Raw genomic sequence first — 24,535 nt, 5'->3', positions numbered from 1 at the left:
TTTTGGAGGGGGGGTTGGGGGGTGATGTTGTCACTGGGTCTCTGTGTGTTTTTTGGAGGGGGGATTGGGGGGTGATGTTGTCACTGGGTCTGTGTGTGTTTTTTGGAGGGGGGGTTGGGAGGTGATGTTGTCACTGGGTGTCTGTGTGTTTTTTGGAGGGGGGGTTGGGGGGTGATGTTGTCACTGGGTCTGTGTGTGTTTTTTGGAGGGGGGGTTGGGGGGTGATGTTGTCACTGGGTCTGTGTGTGTTTTTTGGAGGGGGGGTTGGGGGGTGATGTTGTCACTGGGTCTGTGTGTGTTTTTTGGAGGGGGGGTTGGGGGGTGATGTTGTCACTGGGTCTGTGTGTGTTTTTTGGAGGGGGGGTTGGGGGGTGATGTTGTCACTGGGTCTGTGTGTGTTTTTTGGAGGGGGGGGTTGGGGGGTGATGTTGTCACTGGGTCTGTGTGTGTTTTTTGGAGGGGGGGTTGGGGGGTGATGTTGTCACTGGGTCTGTGTGTGTTTTTTGGAGGGGGGGTTGGGGGGTGATGTTGTCACTGGGTCTGTGTGTGTTTTTTGGAGGGGGGGTTGGGGGTGATGTTGTCACTGGGTCTGTGTGTGTTTTTTGGAGGGGGGGTTGGGGGGTGATGTTGTCACTGGGTCTGTGTGTGTTTTTTGGAGGGGGGGTTGGGGGGTGATGTTGTCACTGGGTCTGTGTGTGTTTTTTGGAGGGGGGGTTGGGGGGTGATGTTGTCACTGGGTCTGTGTGTGTTTTTTGGAGGGGGGGTTGGGGGGTGATGTTGTCACTGGGTCTGTGTGTGTTTTTTGGAGGGGGGGTTGGGGGGTGATGTTGTCACTGGGTCTGTGTGTGTTTTTTGGAGGGGGGGTTGGGGGGTGATGTTGTCACTGGGTCTGTGTGTGTTTTTTGGAGGGGGGGTTGGGGGGTGATGTTGTCACTGGGTCTGTGTGTGTTTTTTGGAGGGGCGGTTGGGGGGGTGATGTTGTCACTGGGTCTGTGTGTGTTTTTTGGAGGGGGGGTTGGGGGGTGATGTTGTCACTGGGTCTGTGTGTGTTTTTTGGAGGGGGGATTGGGGGGTGATGTTGTCACTGGGTCTCTGTGTGTTTTTTGGAGGGGCGGTTGGGGGGGTGATGTTGTCACTGGGTCTGTGTGTGTTTTTTGGAGGGGGGGTTGGGGGGTGATGTTGTCACTGGGTCTGTGTGTGTTTTTTGGAGGTGGGGTTGGGGGGTGATGTTGTCACTGGGTCTGTGTGTGTTTTTTGGAGGGGGGGTTGGGGGGTGATGTTGTCACTGGGTCTGTGTGTGTTTTTTGGAGGGGGGGTTGGGGGGTGATGTTGTCACTGGGTCTGTGTGTGTTTTTTGGAGGGGGGGTTGGGGGGTGATGTTGTCACTGGGTCTGTGTGTGTTTTTGGAGGGGGGGTTGGGGGGTGATGTTGTCACTGGGTCTGTGTGTGTTTTTTGGAGGGGGGGTTGGGGGGTGATGTTGTCACTGGGTCTGTGTATGTTTTTTTCGTGGGGGGGGGGTTGGGGGGTGATGTTGTCACTGGGTCTGTGTGTGTTTTTGGAGGGGGGGTTGGGGGGTGATGTTGTCACTGGGTCTGTGTGTGTTTTTTGGAGGGGGGGTTGGGGGGTGATGTTGTCACTGGGTCTGTGTGTGTTTTTTGGAGGGGGGGTTGGGGGGTGATGTTGTCACTGGGTCTGTGTGTGTTTTTTGGGGGGGGGTTGGGGGGTGATGTTGTCACTGGGTCTCTGTGTGTTTTTTGGAGGGGCGGTTGGGGGGGTGATGTTGTCACTGGGTCTGTGTGTGTTTTTTGGAGGGGGGGTTGGGGGGTGATGTTGTCACTGGGTCTGTGTGTTTTTTGGAGGGGGGGTTGGGGGGTGATGTTGTCACTGGGTCTGTGTGTGTTTTTTGGAGGGGGGGTTGGGGGGTGATGTTGTCACTGGGTCTGTGTGTGTTTTTTGGAGGGGGGGTTGGGGGGTGATGTTGTCACTGGGTCTCTGTGTGTTTTTTGGAGGGGGGGTTGGGGGGTGATGTTGTCACTGGGTCTGTGTGTGTTTTTTGGAGGGGGGGTTGGGGGGTGATGTTGTCACTGGGTCTGTGTGTGTTTTTTGGAGGGGGGGTTGGGGGGTGATGTTGTCACTGGGTCTGTGTGTGTTTTTTTCCGGGGGTGGGTGTTGGGGGGTGATGTTGTCACTGGGTCTCTGTGTGTTTTTTGGAGGGGGGGTTGGGGGGTGATGTTGTCACTGGGTCTGTGTGTTTTTTGGAGGGGGGGTTGGGGGGTGATGTTGTCACTGGGTCTGTGTGTGTTTTTTGGAGGGGGTGTTGGGGGTGATGTTGTCACTGGGTCTGTGTGTGTTTTTTGGAGGGGGGGTTGGGGGTGATGTTGTCACTGGGTCTGTGTGTGTTTTTTTCCGGGGGTGGGGGGTGTTGGGGGTGATGTTGCTTTTGACGATTTGATTCGTCTTTTTGTCGAGTCTCGAGTAAACAAAGCAGCGAGCGCGGTAATGGATCATCACCGGGTGTTGGGGGTGTTGGGGGTCGTGGGTTTTAGGGTTGCGGGGGGTAACAGCTGATGAGGGAGGGAGTGTTCTCAGTCTCAGAGGGGCAGTGCCCTGCTCCCTGATACCCGGGCACCAGCTGCTGCAGTCACAGTGGGGCAAGACGGTGGCTTGGCTAAATAAAGCAGATCGGTGCTGGGGTCGGGGGTAATGGCTCTGCCTGCTGTTGTACACATGGTATCTGGGACAACACTCTCTATCCACTCTCCTCTCCCATATTGGCACAAACACTGACCCAGAAGCTGGTGCCACAGGGTGCAGACTGGATCTGTTATTGGAAAGCAGACAGCAGAGCATCTCTCTCTCTCTCTCTCTGTGTGTTTCACTGTTTCTCTCTCTGTCTATCTCTCTCTTTGTTTCACTTTCTCTGCAGCACTCTATCTCTCTCAATCATTTTGTCTATCTCTCTGTTTTACTCTACCTCTATCACTCTTTCTATCTCTGTTTCACTCTCTGCATCATTCTGTCCATCTCTTTGTTTAACTCTTTCTATTCCTCGGTCTGTCTCTCTCTGTTTCATTCTCTCTGTATCACTCTGTCTCTCTCCCTCTCTCATCTCTTTCACTCTCTCTCTGTATCACTCAGTCTATCTCTCTCTCTCTCTCTGTTTCACTCTCTATCTCTCCCTCGCTTTCGGCCAGGATGAAGAGGGAGGGAAATCTGTTTGACAATGAATTAAACATCAGGCACTTTTTAATTGGAGGATGGCTCCCGAGAAATCAGCAGATGTAGGCTGCTTCTGTGAGCATTTAATTTATTCCACATCCTATCTGCTGGTGCTCAAGTGGGTTACAGTCGAGTGTGTGTGTGTGGGGAGGACAGCTCATTTGTAATTGTCCCCCTCCTGCCTCTCTCTATCTCCTCTCTCACCCTCTCTCTATCTCCTCCCTCCCCTCCCTCCCTCCCTCCCTCTATCTCCTCTCTGGATTGGGATCTGGGTAAGGTCGCTTGGTAATGTTGAGTGAGACTCTAGCACTCGCTGCCTCTCTCAGACTTGGATCAGCAACCTGTGCTCAGGGATCGTTACAAATCTGAAGCAGTCTCTTTCTTTCCCTGCCATCCTCTGCCCTGCTTTATTTCTCTCCATTTCCCTCCTTGATGCAGGATGGCTCGATTCGGGGAAGCGATGAGCGGCATGTCGGTGGATATCGGCTCGGAGCCGGGAAGGAGCCGCCACGAAGTGCCGGTGGCAGGAGGCACGGCGGCGGCGGCGGCAGGAGCAGCGGCAGCGGTGGCGGCGGCGGCGGCGGCAGCACAGGGCTCGGCAGGATTTAAACAGTCCAGGGCGCAGAGGGCTCGCACCATGGCTCTGTATAACCCCATCCCTGTCCGACACAACTGCCTGACCGCCAACAGATCGCTCTTCTTGTTCGGGGAGGATAATATCGTCAGGAAATCGGCCAGAAAGGTCATCGAGTGGCCATATCCTTCCAAAGGTTGTATTACAACCGAGCAGTTTGAGATGTTTCTCATATCCCCAATTCACCCTCACCATCCCCATTGCCTCTCCCTCCATCTCCCCATTGACTCTCCCTCCATCTCTCCATTGACTCTCCCCTCCATCTCCCCATTAACTCTCCCTCCATCTCCCCATTGACTCTCCCTCCATCTCCCCATTGACTTTCCCTCCACTTCTCCATTCACCCTCACCATCCCCATTGCCCCTCCCTCCATCTCCCCATTGACTCTCCCTCCATCTCCCCATTGACTCTCCCTCCATCTCCCCATTGACTTTCCCTCCACTTCTCCATTCACCCTCACCATCCCCATTGCCCCTCCCTCTATCTCCCCGTTAACTCTCCCTCCATCTCCCCATTGACTCTCCCTCCATCTCCCCATTGACTTTCCCTCCACTTCTCCATTCACCCTCACCATCCCCATTCCCATTGCCCCTCCCTCCATCTCCCTGTTAACTCTCCCTCCATCTCCCCATTGACTCTCCCTCCATCTCCCCATTGACGCTCCCCTCCATCGCCCCATTAACTCTCCCTCCATCTCCCATTGACTCTCCCCTCCGTCTCCCCATTAACTCTCCCCTCCATCTCCCATTGCTTCTCCCTTCCATCTCCCATTAACTCTCCCTCCATCTCCCCATTAACTCTCCCTCCATCTCCCCATTAACTCTCCCTCCATCTCCCCATTAATTCTCCCCTCCATCTCCCCATTGACTCTCCCTTCCATCTCCCCATTGACTCTCCCTTCCATCTCCCATTAACTCTCCCCTCCATCTCCCCATTGACTCTCCCCTCCATCTCTCCATTGACTCTCCCCTCCATCTCCCCATTAACTCTCCCTCCATCTCCCCATTGACTCTCCTTCCATCTCCCCATTGACTCTCCCCTCCATCTGTCCATTAACTCTCCCTCCATCTCCCCATTGACTCTCCCTCCATCTCCCATTGACTCTCCCCTCCGTCTCCCCATTAACGCTCCCCTCCATCTCCCGTTGATTCTCCCTTCCATCTCCCATTAACTCTCCCTCCATCTCCCCATTAACTCTCCCTCCATCTCCCCATTAACTCTCCCCTCCATCTCCCCATTGACTCTCCCTTCCATCTCCCCATTAACTCTCCCTCCATCTCCCCATTGACTCTCCCTCCATCTCCCCATTGACTCTCCCTCCATCTCTCGATTAACTCTCCCCTCCATCTCCCCATTAACTCTCCCCTCCATCTCCCCATTGACTCTCCCCTCCATCTCCCCATTGACTCTCCCTTCCATCTCCCATTAACTCTCCCCTCCATCTCCCCATTAACTCTCCCCTCCATCTCTCCATTGACTCTCCCCTCCATCTCTCCATTAACTCTCCCTCCATCTCCCCATTGACTCTCCCTCCATCTCCCCATTAACTCTCCCCTCCATCTCCCATTAACTCTCCCCTCCATCTCCCCATGAACTCTCCCCTCCATCTCTCCATTGACTCTCCCCTCCATCTCTCCATTAACTCTCCCTCCATCTCCCCATTGACTCTCCCTCCATCTCCCCATTGACTCTCCCTTCCATCTCTCCATTGACTCTCTCCTCCATCTCTCCATTAACTCTCCCTCCATCTCCCCATTGACTCTCCCTCCATCTCCTCATTGACTCTCCCTCCATCTCCCCATTGACTCTCCCTCCATCTCCCCATTGACTCTCCCCTCCATCTCTCCATTGACTCTCCCCTCCATCTCTCCATTGACTCTCCCCTCCATCTCTCCATTAACTCTCCCTCCATCTCCCCATTGACTCTCCCTCCATCTCCCATTTACTCTTCTGTCTCCTTTTGTGCCACTTCCCCACTGACCTTTCCCTCTCCTTCTTCCACCACCTATTTGACTTTTCATTATTCCCCCACTTTAATTCAATTCGATCCCACTTCTATCAAATGATGATTGGGAGTTTTTTCCACATTTCCTCCTTCCCACACCATTGCCCACACTGTGCTGGGGATGGAGACGGGACGAGGGTGAGTCGAGTGTTGGTCAGCTTGACAGATGACATTCTGGTGAAGAGTGGGCTGCCAGTGCTAATGAAGTTTTCTTGGTTGGTTATTCAAGGGAGGTGAGGCAATAGTAGAAGGAGCGGAGAAAGAGAGAATGGACCCATTGTCATGTATGAAGAGGGCCAAGCTTTCGCGGGTATGACAAGGCAGTAGGGACTGTGAGGTGTTGTTAGTCATATAGCTCAGTTGTAAGAGCACAATCAGGAAATGCTGTGGTTCTGATATCATTGTATTTGTAAACAGAGAATGGAGAAAAGTGCTGAGGGAAGGTTTGCTGAGAAATCCTTTTATGATAGACTCAGGCAAGAGTGAAAGGCAGGGCCCCCACCCCCATTCACCCTACTCCCCTACCACCCCCCACCCCCCCCCGCCAACCCCCCCCCCCCCCCCACAGCCCATATCTGGACAAGGCTGTGCCCAAGCGGGATTGTAATTTGGAATTCGAAACTGTGGCTTCTAGTTTCACTCTGTGACTGCTTATTTCAGTGGGAATTAACATTGGCTGACCAGTTCTTTGCAGGAACAACCCCTGAATGTTGGATATTGAAAAATGAGTCTGTTTATTCTGCCTGTTATTAAGAGTGGGAATGCTTTGACAGGATAGAATTGTAATTGGAGGGGAGATGGCTTGTAACTCAAGTTGGCATTGGTGCCACATCTCCATCTGCCACCTGCCAGCTCTCCCGAGATGGCACTTGACGTGACCCTGAGGCACCTGGAGTGACCTTAGGGAGGTTTCCGCTGAGTCTGAGGATTAACTCTGAGGGGGATTTCCTGTAAAGCTGCCTTGCGCCCGTGTCTTGTGAATCATCTTGTGGCTTCCCCCTACTGTTACTCAAAGGGTTAACTATTGTCTGTGTTCTGCATCCTGAACTTCTCTAGTAACCATACTATTTATGTGGTGGTCAATGTCAACACCACCACCCCCCCCACCCCCACACCCACACCGCCTCCCACCCCAGGATGTTGAGGGTGGGGGTTCGATGATGGTTATGTCATTGAATGGTAAGGGGAGGAGCTTAGACTCTCCCTTGTTGGGCATATGACTTGTGTGGTGCAAATGTTATTTCTTTTAAAATGTATTCATGGCTTCTGCATTGCTGACAGTGCCAGCCTTCATTGATCATCCCTCGAGATGTCTCGGATCTCTAGGGGTTGGTGGGGATGGTAGGGGCCAGGGAAGCAATTCTGCAATTTCCAAATCCCCACTCCCCCAGTCTGATCCCCATCTGAAGTGTGCTTTCGATCTCAGCCGTGCTGTTGGGGAGGGAGGAAGCCACCAAGTGAGAGGTGGCAGGTTGTCCATGTGAGTGGGTGGGGTGGGCTGGGGTAGAGCAGTGAGCTATTTGTCCCCCTGGGCTGATCCCGACATAACAGAAGAGTCCAGGAGAATGGTTTTAGCCAGGCAGGTTCACGTTTCAGGCCTGGCTAAGATTCAGTTTTCAAATCACTAAATCACAAAGTATACCCACTCTGACCCTAAACAATGCCATTCCACCGTCTGCCTTGTTCTGCACATGTGCAGTGGCCCTTTAAATGCCCCTTGCCCGCAGATCTGACTTTGGGTTAGATTTGACTTGAGAGTCACAAGTTGCTTCGCATTTGAGCAAGTGTCAATCCAAAGAGGAGACACACAAGAGCAGGGAAATAACCCTGAGGCACAATCTTTTTTGGTTCTCACGGTATTCTGAAGAACTCCGTAACTTCTCAGATATCACTCCACCCTTTCTCAGACAATTTTCTGAAACCTTTTTTCCCCTTCCAAAGCCCTGATTTTGTTCTCATAAAGGTTTATACCAATTGGAAATTTCTCAAATTGAATTTGTTTCCTCTTGCAGCAGCAGGATATGAAGGCAAGGTTCATCATTCAAAGAGAATATACAATTGGCTGGAAATACAGCTTTTCCTTTATAAATTCATGGGATGTGGGCCAGCATTTATTACCCATCCCTAATTGGCCTTGAAAAGGTGAGCTACCTTCTTGAACCGCTGCAGTCCATGTAGGGTAGGTACACCCACAGTGCTGTTAGGAAGCGAGTTCCAGGATTTTGACCCAGCGACAGTGAAGGAACGGCGATATAGTTCCAAGTCAGGATGGTGTGTGACTTGGAGGGGAACTTGCAGGTGGTGGTGTCCCCATGCATCTGCTAACCTTGTTCTTCTAGTTGGTAGAGGTTGTGGGTTTGGAAGGTGCTGTCTAAGGAGCCTTGGTGCATTGCTGCAGTGCATCTTGTAGATAGTACACACTGTTGCCACTGTGTGTCGGTGGTGGAGGGAGTGAATGTTGAAGGTGGTGGATGGGGTGCCAGTCAAGCAGGCTACTTTGTCCTGAATAGTGTCGAGCTTCTTGAGTGTTAAAAGTCAATGTGGGATTGGAATGACATATAGGCCAGACTGGGTAAGGACAGCAGGTTTCCCTCAGGATAGTCGTAAATAAGTTGGGGTTTTATGACAATCTGACATCTTAATGATTACTTTAATTGATGCCATAACATTTTTTTTAAAGATTATTTTACATATTTTTGAAAATTCAGTTTGGTAAGCAGCTGTGGTGGGATGTGAGCCCACATTCTCTGGATTATTAGTCCAGTAACATAACCACTACAATACCTGTGGCACTTAGCAGCCCAAACCTGGATACAGGCATAGGCTGTTTCAGTATCTGATGAGTTGCAAATGGTGCTAAAGACTGTGCAATCATCAGTGAACATCTCCACTTCCGACCTTACAGCGGAAGGAAGGTCATCGATGAAGCAGCTGAAGATGGTTGTGCCGAGGACACTACCCTGAGGAACTCCTGCAGTGATGTCCTGGAGCTCAGATGATTGACCTCCAACAACCACAACCATCTTCCTTTGCACTAGGTATGACTCCAACCAGCGGAGAGTTTCCCCCCTGATTCCCATTGACCTCAGTTTTGTTAGGGCTCCTTGATACCATACTCAGTCAAATGCTGCCTTGATGTCAAGGGCAGTCACTCTCACCTCACCTCTTGAGTTCAGCTCTTCTGTCCATGTTTGAACCAAGGCTATAATGAGGTCAGGAGCTGAGTGGCCCTGGCAGAACCCAAACTGAGCATCACTGAGCAGGTTACTGATGAGTCAGTGCCGCTTGATAGCACTGTCTATGAGTCTATCATTTTGCTGATGATTGACAGCTACATATCACACTCCACTCACTAAATAAATCAAGTACAAACTTCCAGGTACTTTCAGCATCAAAGTAGTGAGTATCGGATACAGCGCAGGGTTTACAAAGCCCGGAGTTAGCTGATCTCAGGATTATCGCAAGTTCCCTTAGATTTGACACATGCACCTTCGATGTTTACAGCATAGAAAGAGGCCATTCATCCAATCCTGTCTCGACCTGCCCTATCTAGAGCAATCTAAAACTAATCCCATTGCCCCACTCTTTCTCCAGAGCCCTATATCAATCCCAAACTAATCACACCGCCTCACTCTCTCTCCATAACCCTGTATCAATCCCAAACTAATCTCACTGCCTCACTCTCTCCCCATACCCTGTATCAATCCCAAACTAATCCCACTGCCCCACACTCTCTCCATAGCCCTGTATCAATCCCAAACTAAACCCACTGCCCCACTGTCTCCCCATAGCCCAATGTCAATCCCAAACTAATCCCACTGCCCCACACTCTCTCCATAGCCCTGTATCAATCCCAAACTAATCCCACTGCCCCACTGTCTCCCCATAGCCCAATGTCAATCCCAAACTAATCCCACTGCCCCATTCTCTCCCCATGGCCCTGTATCAAGGGCTTTGGTAGTTTAGACATAGAATAACAGATACCTGGGAGTGGGTTACAGACTGGAATCTAACTGAGGGGTTCTGGGGGTTTATATAGAGAATAGCGGATACCCGGGAGTGAGTTGCAGGCTGGAGTCTAGTCGAAATGTTCATGTGGTTTATATATAGAATAACAGATATCCAGGAGTGAGTTACAGGCTAGAATTTAATTGAGGGAGCGGGTGTTTTATATATAGAATAACAGATACTCCTGGGAGTGAGTTACAGACTGGAATCCAATCGAAGAGTTTGGGTGGTTTATAGATAGAAAAACAGATACCCGAGAGTGAGTTACAGACTGGAATCTAATCGAGGGGTTTGGGTGGTTTATATATAGAATAACAGATACCCGAGAGTGAGTTACAGACTGGAATCTAATCGAGGGGTTTGGGTAGTTTATTTATAGAATAACAGATGCCCGAGAGTGAGTTACAGACTGGAATCTAATCGAGGGGTTTGGGTAGTTTATATATAGAATAACAGATACTCGGGAGTGAGTTACAGACTGGAATCTAATCGAGGGGTTTGGGTGGTTTATATATAGAATAACAGATACCTGGGAGCGAGTTACAGACTGGAATCTAATCGAGGGGTTTGGGTGGTTTATATATAGAATAACAGATACCCGAGAGTGAGTTATAGACTGGAATCTAATAGAGGGGTTTGGGTGATTTATATATAGAATAACAGATACCTGGGAGCGAGTTACAGACTGGAATCTAATCAAGGGGTTTGGGTGGTTTATATATAGAGTAACAGATACCCGGGAGCGAGTTACAGACTGGAATCTAATCGAGGGGTTTGGGTAGTTTATATATAGAATAACAGATACCTGGGAGTGAGTTACAGACTGGAATCTAATCGAGGGGTTTGGGTGGTTTATATATAGAATAACAGATACCCGGGAATGAATGCTAATGATTTGCTGTCATGATTTCTCCGTGTAGACAGAGCTTGATTGTTCTCACTCTGCGATGGAAGTAAGTGTGATTACTGCACTCGTTTTTGTTTGTGATTTTCACCAGCTCTGAGTGTAAATGCAGGACCAGCTTGGAACATTAGGTGGTGAAAGAGACAGGCTCAGCAATGAATTACTGCCTTTATTTTGAATCATTTTGAATGCAAATAAAATCCAAATAATTGGTCTGGATGTGCTCCCAAATCAGGCTGTGGAGCTAGCTGTCAGTGTCCAGAGTCACCACACCCCCTACCCCCAATGTCCAGCAACTCAACAGGTGGTGTGGCCCATTGTCATTTTCCATCTTCCAAATTCTGGGATGGCATATTAAAACCCAGTAGGGTTTCAGTCCTGCCCCAGGGCAGTGGATGCTAAAATGCTGATTTATATTCTGTCAGGCACATACACCTCACTGAATAATAAACACAGCTTAATATTTAATGTGGAGACACTGAGGACTGAATCCCCTGCAGCTATTTCTCAACCTCTGATTAAAGGTTACTGTGGCAAACTACACTCCAAGTGAAAGGCAAAATAAAGCTCCCTCTTCACTGTCCCCATCAAACACTCCCAGGAAAGGTACAGCATGGGTTAGATACAGAGTAAAGCTCCCTCTACACTGACCCGTCAAACACTCCCAGGACAGGTACAGTATGGGGTTAGATACAGAGTAAAGCTCCCTCTACACTGTCCCCATCAAACACTCCCAGGACAGGTACAGCATGGGGTTAGATACAGAGTAAAGCTCCCTCTACACTGACCCATCAAACACTCCCAGGATAGGTACAGCACAGGGTTAGATACAGAGTAAAGCTCCCAGTGGCCTAACAGGGAGAAGGGTGTGAAAGAAGAGCAAAAATGATAAGTATTCTATGCTGTACCCCACATTGCTGTCTGACTGGCCCACATAACCATTCTTCACTTTGGGTTCAGATACTATCACTCCGTGAACATAAATACAGCTGCAGGGTGAATCAACACAGAGCCCAATCTTATCTATACCCAACTTCCACCAGGAATGACTTCCAACAGGGTACAGGGGACAGGGAACCCATCCAGATGTACCCTCCCTCCACGCTCTCCAAACCCACATTCCCCCTAGCCCCTGTCCATCATAACTGCGGGTCCTGCTGGCACACAATAAATCCACACAGCTCACAGCTACATTGGGAACAGGAGAAAGCCAATTCAGCCCCTCGCCTGTCCCATCATTTAATTAGATCATGGCTGATCTGTACCTCAACTCCATCTGCCTTCCTTTATTCCATAGTCTTACCAAAGGAAAAGAGATGGGGGGTGGGGGGGTTATCTTACGAAGAAAGGTTGGACAGGTTGGGTCTGTATCCATTGGTGTTTAGAAGGATGAGAGATGATCTTATTGAAACATATAAGATCCTGAGGAGACTTGACAGGGTGGATGCTGAAAGGATGTTTCCCCTTGTGGGAGAGACTAGAACTAGGGAACACAGTTTAAAAATAAGGGGTGGCCCATTTAACATGGAGATGAAGAGAAAGTTTTTCTCTCTGAGGGTTGTGAGTCTTTGGAACTCTCTTCCCCAGAGAGTGGTGCAGGGAGGGTCATTGAATATTTTTAAGGCAGAGGTAGATAGATTCTTGACTAACAAGGGAGTCAAAGGATATCGGGGTCAGGGGGAAAGTGGAGTTGAGGCCACAATCAGATCAGCCACGATCTTATTAAATGGCGGAGCAGGCTAGTAGGGGCCGAATGGCCTACTCCTGCTCCTAATTCGTACGTATGTACAAATCTGTTAATCTCGGTTTTGAAAGCTCCTGTTGTCCTCCAGCATCCACAGTCTATTTGGGGACAGAGTTCCAGAGTTCCACTCTCTGTGTGAACAAGTGCTTCCTGACATCACCCTGAATGGCTGGCTCGAATTTTAAGGTTCTGGCCCCTTGTTCTGCACTCTCCACCAGAGGAAATAGTTTCTTTCTATCCACTCTATCAACTTCTTTAATCCTCTTCAATACCTCTTCTATACTCAAGGGGCTGCAAGACTAGTGTATGGAACAGTTCAGTAACTAAACCATTTCCTTTCCTGCTCTGTGTTTTGCCTTTAGCCTGCCGAGTGACAGTGGAATTGCAAAATTGCTTTTTGTTATAAAAACAAATACTTTAAACATATGTTGCACTTCAGTCATGTCACGTGGTGCAATTTCAAACCAGTTGCGGAGGGTGTGAAGTGTTCTGTTTGCAACAATTTGCCACAGATGCAGGAATCTCTGTGAACCAATTAGTGCCGAGCAACAGTGGCAAGTGTCAGTGTCAGTACTGGTTAGCTGGGTGACTCACTGCCGCTTGGCTTCAAGTGGCTTGCAGTCGACAGTTGGTGTCGCGTAACCCCTCAATACTGCAGCATGGAGTCCTCTCACTGTTTTATTGGAGAAGTATCACAGTAAATCAAAGGAAAGGCATTTAGTGGAAGGGTGGGAGGAAATGCAAGATGAAAGACTGATGTTTACTTCTCATGACCTCCCAACTCACTTCCAGCCAATTAAGTACTTTTGAAGTATGGTCACTGTTGTAATATAGGGACATGCAGCAGCCAGTTTATGCACTGAAGGATCCCTCGAACAGCAGTGTGAAAGAAGCATATAATCTGTTTCAGAGATGTTGTCTGAGGGCTAAATACTGGCCAGGACACCGAGGAGAGCTCTCCTGCTCTGCTTCGAAATTGTACCATGGGATCTTTTACGTCCACCAGATGGGACTTGGTTTAATGTCTCATCCAAAAGGCGGCACCTCCAACAGTACAGCATTCCCTCAGTAGTGCACTGAGAGTGTCAGCTCAGATTATGTGCTCAAGTTTCTGGCCTGGACTTCAACTCAAACCTTCTGCCTCAGAGGCAAGAGCACTACCACTGAGCCATGGCCAATCCTTAAACTAAACTGGGATGCATCCGAGGGTCCCGGGGGAAATGGGGAAGAAATAGCAGAGGCTGTAGATATTATGGTGATAACTTTAACCTAATCTGCTGGAAACAGGGAAGTTAGGGTGTCAAGTGACAGTTTAACACTCATGCCCTATGTTATTTTGTGTTGAAGTCAGTGAAGAGTAAAAATGGGCATCTGGCCCCAACTTGCCAGCTTCCAGCCAGTTAGGTTAAAGTGGTCCCCAATGTTTCAGCGTTGCATTGAGAGTGGATGTGAACTGGAGAAATGGAGAGTGACCAATGTAATAGCCATTTTAAAAAGGAAGAAAAAGGTCATTTGAGTAATTGCAGGCCAGTTCGTCTAACATCTGCGATAGGGGAAACTTTTAGAATCTTTAATTGACAAGGAAATGACCAAATATCTAGAGGGAGAAAATTGCATGTATAGAATTACATAGACCAGAGAGTACAGAAACAGGCCATTGAGCCTAACTCCCCATGCCAGTGTTTATGTTCCACATGAGGCTTCTCCCAACCCTCTTCAGCTAATCCTATCAGAAGATCCTATTCTTTTCTCCCTCATGTATTTATCTAGCTTCCCCTCAAATGCATCTATTTGCCTTAACTAACCCTTGTGGTAGCAAGTTCTACACTCTAACCACTCTCTGGATAAAGAAGTTTCCCCTGAATTCCCTATTGGGTTTATTGGTGACTATCTTATATTTATGACCTGTAGTAATAGTCTCCCCAATGAGTGGAAGCATCTTCTCTACGTCTACCCTATCAAACCCCTTTGTACTTCTAAAGACCCCTAGTAAGTCACCCTTCAGCCTTCTGCTTTCTAGGAGAAGAGCCACAGCCTGTTCAGCCCTCCTGGTAAGTATAACCTCTCAGTTCTGGTATCATCCTTGTGAATCATTTGTATCTTCTCCATAATCTGCTGATATGGAGTTCAGAACAGAAAATTGCACTTGACAAATCGGATTGAATGCTTTGGGGCGTTGATAGACTTGGTGGATGGGGGAAATGCATTGTATTTAGTGTACATGGACATTCAGAAAATTTTTGACAGGGGACCATAAAACAATAAGAACAACAGTTTGCATAGTACCGTTAAAATCGTAAAAAGTCCCAAGGTGCTTCACAAGAGCATTAACAAACAAAATTTGACATTGAGCCATATACGGAGATATTAGGAAAAGTGACCAAAAGCTTGGTCAGAGAAGTATCTTCAAGAACATCTTAAAGGAGGAGAGAGTGCGGTAGAGAGGAGGAGAGGTTTATGGAGGGAATTCCAGAGCTTCGGACCTTGGCAGCTGAAGGCACGGCCACCAAGGCTGGAGCGATGAAAATTGGGAATGCGCAAGAGGCCAGAAATGGAAGAACACAGATAAATCAGAGGGTTGTAGGACTGAAGAAAGTTACAGATCTAGGGAGGGACAAGAACATGAAGGGTTTTGAAAAGAAGAACTTTACAATAGAGGCATTGCTGAACTGGGAACCAGTGTAGGTCAGCGAGCGCAGGGGTGATGGGTGAATGGAACTTGGTGCGAGTTAGGATATGGGCAGCAAAGTTCGAGTTGACCTTAAGTTTATGGATGTTTTGAGATCGGCCAGGAGAGCATTATATACTAAAATCTAGAGGCAACAAAAGCATGGGTTAGGGTTTCAGTAGCAGATGATCTGAAGCAGGGATCGAGAGGGGTGTTGTTACAGAGGTGGAAGTAGGCAATCTTGATGATGGAGTGAATATGTGCTCAAGAGCTCAGCTCAGGGTAAAATATGACACCAAGGCTTTATAAGTCAGGTTCAGCTTGAGACAGTGAGCAGCAAGAGAGATGGTGTCGCTGGCTAAGGATGGAGTTTGTGGGACTGATAGTAATGGCTTAGTTCTTCCCAATATTTAGTTGGAGGAAATTTTTGATCCTCCTCTATTGGATATTGGACAAGCAGTGTAACAAATCAGAGACAGTAGAGGGGTCAAGAGAGATGCTGGTGAGGTAGAGCTGAGTTTCGTCAATGTACATGTGGAGTGTGGAGCCTGACATATTTTTGAATGATGTTGCCAAGCAGCAGCATGTATTTGTGAAAGAGGAGGGGCCTAAGGATAGATCCTTGGAGATAGCAGAGGTAACGGTGCAGGAGTGGGAAGCGAAGCCTTGCAGATGATTCTTTGACTACGACTGAATCGATAAGAATGGAACCAGATGAGGGCAGTACCACCCAGTAAGACAATGGAGGAGAAGTATTGGAGGAGGATGGTGTGGGCAACTGTGTCAATGGCTGCAGACAGGTCGACAGGTCGAGAAGAATGAAGAGGACAGTGCACAGTTACAATCATTTAAAGCCACTCACTTGTGAATTTGATCAGGGTCATTTCAGTGCTGTGGCAGGAGCGGAAATCTGATTGGAATGATTCAATCATTGAGTTATGGTAAAGATAGGTGTGGATTTGAGTGGAGACAACACATTAAAGGACTTCCAAAAGGAAAGGGTGTTTGAAGATGAGGTGGTAGTTTGCAAGAACAGAGGGGTCAGGGAGGTTTTTTGAGGGGGCAGGGAACAATGATGCCAGATTTGAAGGGAAAGGGGAAAGTACTGGAGGGGAGGGACTATTAACAATATCAGTTAACATGAGGGCCAGGAAGGGAAATGGGGTGGTCAACAATTTAGTTGGAATAGAGTGGAGGGAACAAGTGGTGGTCTCATGGACAAGATGGACTTGGAGAGAGCATGAGAGGAGATAGGAGAGAAATTAGTGAAGATATGAGTTCAGAGCTAGGGCAGTGGGGAACCTTAGGGGAGGTTTGACATGTTGGATGAGAGGAAGGGAGGGAAGCAGTAGAGGCAACTCATGGGATGGTGTCAGTCCTGGTGACAAAAACATTTAAGAGCTTCTTGCTCTGGTTTTTGGCACAAAGGGTGCAAGAGAGAGGGGCTTCAGAAGACAGTTTGTAATGAAGAGAATCCCGGAGTTATCAGGATGATCCTGGAATAGTGAGCAGTTTTAGAAAGGAGAGCAGGTCCCGATTGTACTTTATTTACAGATCTGGTGAAGAATAGCTGAACATGTTGTCCACCACCAATATTCAAGTATTATTTTTTATTTCATTCACGGGATGTGGGTGTCACTGGCAAGACCAGCCTTTATTGCCTACCCCAATTTGTTCTTAGCTGAGTGGCTTATTAGGCCATTTCAGAGGGCAGTTATGAGCTTGTCACATTGCTGTGGGTTTGGAGTCACACGTAGGCCAGACTAGGTAAGGACAGCAGATTTCCTTCTCCAAAGGACATCGGTGAACCAGTTGGGGTTCTGCAACAATCAATAGTTACATGGTCACAGATACAAGCTTATTCCAGATTTATTTATTAACTCTGTTTAAATCCCCGAGCTGCCATGATGGGATTTGAATTTATATCGTTCAATCATTAATCCAGTAACATAACCACTGTACTACCATTGGTAGAGAACCTCTTTTGGAAACGATTAAAGAATATGGAGGTAAAGTAGGAGATCAAAATTGGATTCAAAAATTGGTTAGTGGTTGGGAAGACCAACATCACTCCCCTTTAAACTGACTCCACCCCTCTCCCTAGCCATCATCTGAAGCTTAACCAGACTGTTTGCAACCTATTTAACCCTGAGATGAGCTTCTGGCTCCATATCCACTCCATGCAAGACCAGCTACTTCCATCTCTGTAATGTTGCCCATTCTCTCCTGCCACAGCTCAGCTGCTGCTGAAACCCTCATCCATGTCTTTGTTACCACTAGACTAGACTATTCCAATGCCCTCCTGGCTAGTCTCCCATATTGCACTCTGCATAAACTTGAATTTTTCAAAAATCTGCTGCTGCATTTCCCAACTCACACCAAGTCATGTTCACCTATCACCCCTGTGCTCAATGACCTACAAGGGATCCTGGTTTAGCAGCACCTCGATTTCCCAATTCCCAATCCTGTTCTCACATTCCTCCATTCCTTCCTTTCTCTGTAATCTCCTCCATCCCGACAACCCGCTAAGATCTCTGCACTTTTATTTAATTAGAGATACAGCACTGAAACAGGCCCTTCGGCCCACCAAGTCTGTGCCGACCAAGAACCACCCATTTATACTAACCCTACAGTAATCCCATATTCCCTACCACCTGCCTACACTAGGGGCAATTTATAATGGCCAATTTACCTATCACCTGCAAGTCTTTGGCAGTGGGAGGAAACCAGAGCACCCGGCGAAAACCCACGCAGTCACAGGGAGAACTTGCAAGCACAGGCAGTACCCAGAATTGAACCCAGGTCCCTGGAGCTGTGAGGCTGCAGTGCTAACCACTGCGCCACTGTGCCACCCAAGTCTGGCTCCTTCAAGTCTGACAGTTTGTGTCTCCATGATTTGGTGGCCGCACCTTCAGTTGCCAAGGGCCTAATCTCTGGAATTCCCTCTCTAGATGTCTCTGCCTTTCTACCTCTCTTTCCTCCTTTAAGACCCTCCTTAAACCTACCCCTTTGACAAAGCTTAACAATTTGTTGGTATATAGCTCTATTAGGTGAGAAGTCACAACTAACACCATGAATCTGGCAACCAAACATCGATCCACGATCTCCCAGTCTTCAATCAAACAACACAAGCCACCCTCTTCAGAGCCAAGCAACACACTGGAAAAAGTCGGGAATAAGGATCCTGTAATTCAACATTGAGGGACGTTCCTGGGCAAAGTGCGAGTATCACAAAAATATGTTGAAGACGCATAACATTGACATCCTCATGCTTCAAGTAACCTGTGTCCAATGACCAACTGGCCACGGATACAAACTCACAACCAGCCATGGTCACCCATTATCTTTTTTACGCAGCGAGTGGTTAAGATCTGGAATGCACTGCCTGAGAGTGTGGTGAAGGCAGATTCAATCATGGCTTTCAAAAGGGTATTGGATAATTATCTGAAGAGAAACAATTTACAGGGCTTTAGGGAAAAGGTGGGAGAGTGAGACTAGGTGAGTTGCTCTTGCTGAGAGCTAACTCAGACACAACTTGTTGAATGGCCTCCTTCTATGTGCTGTTACCACTCTATGATTCTATGTTTCTCTGAAATATGGTTTGGCCATATATGTTAGGAACACCATCACAGATTTCGATGTCTTCACTGCCACCTCCCTCAATGCCATCAACATAGAAGAGCTGAACAATATCAATGTGTACAAAGCCCCTAATTCGAAATGACGGCGGTCAGTGCTCCTTTACAACAATCTGTAGGTTGGTAACTTTAACAGCCAGTTGGACTTTAAATCAAATGCAGCTGTTGGTGGGGACCTCATGGACTGGATGTCCACAGAAGTTTTGTAAATGGGCTTTGATCCCAAACAGCAGCAGCTTTCCACTCTGTGTGCTGGTAATGTGATTACACCCCAGGTGTCAGCAAGATCAAAGTGGGTGCCCACTTCACGTACCTAAAAAAAACCTTGACTTCCCCAATGGCCAGCATAGGCTCATCATCACGCACATTGATGTCCAACTCACTGTGAATCTGTTGAAATGAATACCACAGTGGAACCTGTCCAGAGCTGACTGGGACTGTGAGAGGATAGCTGTGAAAAATGGTGATCTGCATCCGCACAACTCCAGAACGTTATCAGCAGTTCATTGGCCTCGTTACTGCCGCCACCAAGAAGAGCGTCTGCTGGTGTTGGACATCAGGGACACAGGACCTGCTTTGACAGTACAACAAGTTGGGCAGACACAATATTGCAAAGGCCAGACACCTGCAGTGGAATGAGTGTGCTGAAGGTCTGGACCCACACAAGCCTCAGTGCCTGGACTCTAACACAACACACTGGAGCAGCTTTTGTACAACTGTCCCTATCAACATACAACGGGGTCTGAATTAAAGGACTGATGCAGAAACTCGCAGGGATAAAACACATCTTTGAGATAAGGGTACGTGTCTCCGCATGAGGTCTTTAATACAACGGTAAGCGTCCCTGGAGGGAATGCTATAATACAAGTGTATGTGTCTCTGGAGGGAGTGCTTTAATATAAGTGTATGTGTCTCTGGAGGGAGTGCTATAATATAAGTGTATGTGTCTCTGGAGGGAGTGCTATAATATAAGTGTATGTGTTTCTGGAGGGAGTGCTATAATATAAGGGTATGTGTCTCTGGAGGGAGTGCTATAATATAAGTGTATGTGTCTCTGGAGGGAGTGCTATAATATAAGTGTATGTGTTTCTGGAGGGAGTGCTATAATATAAGGGTATGTGTCTCTGGAGGGAGTGCTATAATATAAGGGTATGTGTCTCTGGAGGGAGTGCTATAATATAAGTGTATGTGTCTCTGGAGGGAGTGCTATAATATAAGAGTATGTGTCTCTGGAGGGAGTGATATAATACAAGGGTACATGTCTCCGGAGGGAGTGCTATAATATAAGGGTACATGTCTCTGGAGGGAGTGCTATAATATAAGGGTACATGTCTCCGGAGGGAGTGCTATAATACAAGGGTACATGTCTCCGGAGGGAGTGCTATAATACAAGGGTACATGTCTCTGGAGGGAGTGCTATAATATAAGGGTACATGTCTCTGGAGGGAGTGCTATAATATAAGGGTACATGTCTCCGGAGGGAGTGCTATAATATTAGGGTATGTGCCTTCTCAGGTGATGGTGCTGTAATACAAGGGGAAGTGTCCCTGAAGGGAATGCTGTTGTATGAGGGTACATGTCTCGAGAAGGAGTGCTATAATATATTATGTCTGGGGGGACTGATCGAACACCAGATTAAATGTCTGGAGGAAGTGCTTGAATACTAGGGGGCATGTCATGAGAAGGAGTGCTATATTGTAAGGGTATGTATCTCTGGGCCGAGTACTAAAATACAAGGTCACGGCTTTCGGAAGGCATGTCTCAGGCAACTGTGTGTAATACAAGGGGAGATACCTGGAGGGTGTACCATAATGCAAATGTGTCACTTCAGGAAATGCTATAATACAATGGTATGTGTCTCTGGAGGAAGTGCTATAATACAAGGGTACATGTCTCCGAAGGGAGTGCTATAATACAAGGGTACATGTCTCCGGAGGGAGTGCTATAATATAAGGGTACATGTCTCTGGAGGGAGTGCTATAATACAAGGGTACATGTCTCTGGAGGAAGTGCTATAATACAAGGGAACATGTCTTTGGAGGGAGTGCTATAATACAAAGGTACATGTCTCTGGAGGGAGTGCGATAATACAAGGGTACATGTCTCCGAAGGGAGTGCTATAATACAAGGGTACATGTCTCCGGAGGGAGTGCTATAATACAAGGGTACATGTCTCTGGAGGGAGTGCGATAATACAAGGGTACATGTCTCCGGAGGGAGTGTGATAATACAAGGGTACATGTCTCCGGAGGGAGTGTGATAATACAAGGGTACATGTCTCCGGAGGGAGTGTGATAATACAAGGGTACATGTCTACAGAGGGAGTGCTATAATACAAGGGAACATGTCTCCGGAGGGAGTGCTATAATACAAGGGTACATGTCTCCGGAGGGAGTGCTATAATACAACGGTACATGTCTCCGGAGGGAGTGTGATAATACAAGGGTACATGTCTCCAGAGGGAGTGCTATAATACAAGGGTACATGTCTCCAGAGGGAGTGCTATAATACAAGGGTACATGTCTCCAGAGGGAGTGCTATAATATAAGGGTACATTTCTCTGGAGGGAGTGCTATAATACAAGGGTACATGTCTCCGAAGGGAGTGCTATAATATAAGGGTACATGTCTCCGGAGGGAGTGCTATAATATAAGGGTACATGTCTCCGAAGGGAGTGCTATAATATAAGGGTACATGTCTCCGAAGGGAGTGCTATAATATAAGGGTACATGTCTCCGGAGGGAGTGCTATAATATAAGGGTACATGTCTCTGGAGGGAGTGCTATAATATAAGGGTACATGTCTCTGGAGGGAGTGCTATAATACAAGGGTATGTGTCTTCTCAGGTGATGGTGCTGTAATACAAGGGGAAGTGTCCCTGAAGGGAATGCTGTTGTATGAGGGTACATGTCTCGAGAAGGAGTCCTATAATATATTATGTCTGGGGGGACTGATCGAACACCAGATTAAATGTCTGGAGGAAGTGCTTGAATACTAGGGGACATGTCATGAGAAGGAGTGCTATATTGTAAGGGTATGTATCTCTGGGCCGAGTACTAAAATACAAGGTCACGGCTTTCGGAAGGCATGTCTCAGGCAACTGTGTGTAATACAAGGGGAGATACCTGGAGGGTGTACCATAATGCAAATGTTTCACTTCAGGAAATGCTATAATACAATGGTATGTGTCTCTGGAGGAAGTGCTATAATACAAGGGTATATGTCTCCGAAGGGAGTGCTATAATACAAGGGTACATGTCTCCGGAGGGAGTGCTATAATATAAGGGTACATGTCTCTGGAGGGAGTGCTATAATACAAGGGCCTGTGTCTCTGGAGGAAGTGCTATAATACAAGGGTACATGTCTTTGGAGGGAGTGCTATAATACAAGTGTACATGTCTCCGGAGGGAGTGCTATAATACAAGGGTACATGTTGTCCGGAGGGAGTGCTATAGTACAAGGGTACATGTCTCTGGAGGGAGTGCGATAATACAAGGGTACATGTCTCCGAAGGGAGTGCTATAATACAAGGGTACATGTCTCCGGAGGGAGTGCTATAATACAAGGGTACATGTCTCTGGAGGGAGTGCGATAATACAAGGGTACATGTCTCCAGAGGGAGTGCTATAATACAAGGGAACATGTCTCCGGAGGGAGTGCTATAATACAAGGGTACATGTCTCCGGAGGGAGTGTGATAATACAAGGGTACATGTCTCCGGAGGGAGTGCTATAATACAAGGGTACATGTCTCCGGAGGGAGTGCTATAATACAACGATACATGTCTCCGGAGGGAGTGTGATAATACAAGGGTACATGTCTCCAGAGGGAGTGCTATAATACAAGGGTACATGTCTCCAGAGGGAGTGCGAGAATATAAGGGTACATGTCTCCGGAGGGAGTGCTATAATATAAGGGTACATGTCTCCGAAGGGAGTGCTATAATATAAGGGTACATGTCTCCGAAGGGAGTGCTATAATATAAGGGTACATGTCTCCGGAGGGAGTGCTATAATATAAGGGTACATGTCTCTGGAGGGAGTGCTATAATACAAGGGTATGTGTCTTCTCAGGTGATGGTGCTGTAATACAAGGGGAAGTGTCCCTGAAGGGAATGCTGTTGTATGAGGGTACATGTCTCGAGAAGGAGTGCTATAATATATTATGTCTGGGGGGACTGATCGAACACCAGATTAAATGTCTGGAGGAAGTGCTTGAATACTAGGGGACATGTCATGAGAAGGAGTGCTACATTGTAAGGGTATGTACCTCTGGGCCGAGTACTAAAATACAAGGTCACGGCTTTCGGAAGGCATGTCTCAGGCAACTGTGTGTAATACAAGGGGAGATACCTGGAGGGTGTACCATAATGCAAATGTGTCACTTCAGGAAATGCTATAATACAATGGTATGTGTCTCTGGAGGAAGTGCTATAATACAAGGGTACATGTCTCCGAAGGGAGTGCTATAATACAAGGGTACATGTCTCCGGAGGGAGTGCTATAATATAAGGGTACATGTCTCTGGAGGGAGTGCTATAATACAAGGGCCTGTGTCTCTGGAGGAAGTGCTATAATACAAGGGTACATGTCTTTGGAGGGAGTGCTATAATACAAGTGTACATGTCTCCGGAGGGAGTGCTATAATACAAGGGTACATGTTGTCCGGAGGGAGTGCTATAGTACAAGGGTACATGTCTCTGGAGGGAGTGCGATAATACAAGGGTACATGTCTCCGAAGGGAGTGCTATAATACAAGGGTACATGTCTCCGAAGGGAGTGCTATAATATAAGGGTACATGTCTCCGGAGGGAGTGCTATAATATAAGGGTACATGTCTCCGGAGGGAGTGCTATAATACAAGGGAACATGTCTCCGGAGGGAGTGCTACAATACAAGGGTACATGTCTCTGGAGGGAGTGCGATAATACAAGGGTACATGTCTCCAGAGGGAGTGCTACAATACAAGGGTACATGTCTCTGGAGGGAGTGCGATAATACAAGGGTACATGTCTCCAGAGGGAGTGCTACAATACAAGGGTACATGTCTCCAGAGGGAGTGCTATAATACAAGGGTACATGTCTCCAGAGGGAGTGCTACAATACAAGGGTACATGTCTCCAGAGGGAGTGCTACAATACAAGGGTACATGTCTCTGGAGGGAGTGCGATAATACAAGGGTACATGTCTCCAGAGGGAGTGCTACAATACAAGGGTACATGTCTCTGGAGGGAGTGCGATAATACAAGGGTACATGTCTCCAGAGGGAGTGCTACAATACAAGGGTACATGTCTCTGGAGGGAGTGCGATAATACAAGGGTACATGTCTCCAGAGGGAGTGCTACAATACAAGGGTACATGTCTCCAGAGGGAGTGCTATAATACAAGGGTACATGTCTCCAGAGGGAGTGCTACAATACAAGGGTACATGTCTCCAGAGGGAGTGCTACAATACAAGGGTACATGTCTCCAGAGGGAGTGCTATAATACAAGGGTACATGTCTCCGAAGGGAGTGCTATAATACAACGGTCCATGTCTCCGGAGGGAGTGCTACAATACAAGGGTACATGTCTCTGGAGGGAGTGCGATAATACAAGGGAACATGTCTCCGGAGGGAGTGCTATAATACAAGGGTACATGTCTCTGGAGGGAGTGCTACAATACAAGGGTACATGTCTCTGGAGGGAGTGCGATAATACAAGGGTACATGTC

General features: G+C 47.7%; 1 protein-coding gene across 1 annotated transcript in view; it reads left to right on the top strand.

Moving 5' to 3' along the window:
* LOC137373269 (probable voltage-dependent R-type calcium channel subunit alpha-1E) overlaps positions 1–24,535 on the top strand; it is a 1,486,297-nt gene that overhangs the window by 128,190 nt on the left and 1,333,572 nt on the right. The window contains exon 2 of the mRNA XM_068038118.1: positions 3,659–3,976. Coding sequence (XP_067894219.1) covers positions 3,659–3,976 — 318 coding nt within the window. The remainder of the gene's footprint in view (positions 1–3,658; positions 3,977–24,535) is intronic.

The sequence above is a fragment of the Heterodontus francisci genome, chromosome 8 (genome assembly GCF_036365525.1).
Source record: "Heterodontus francisci isolate sHetFra1 chromosome 8, sHetFra1.hap1, whole genome shotgun sequence".
Classification (NCBI taxonomy): Eukaryota; Metazoa; Chordata; class Chondrichthyes; order Heterodontiformes; family Heterodontidae; genus Heterodontus; species Heterodontus francisci.
The sequence above is the reverse complement of the archived record's forward strand: the minus strand, read 5'-3'. Positions and strand labels throughout refer to the sequence as shown.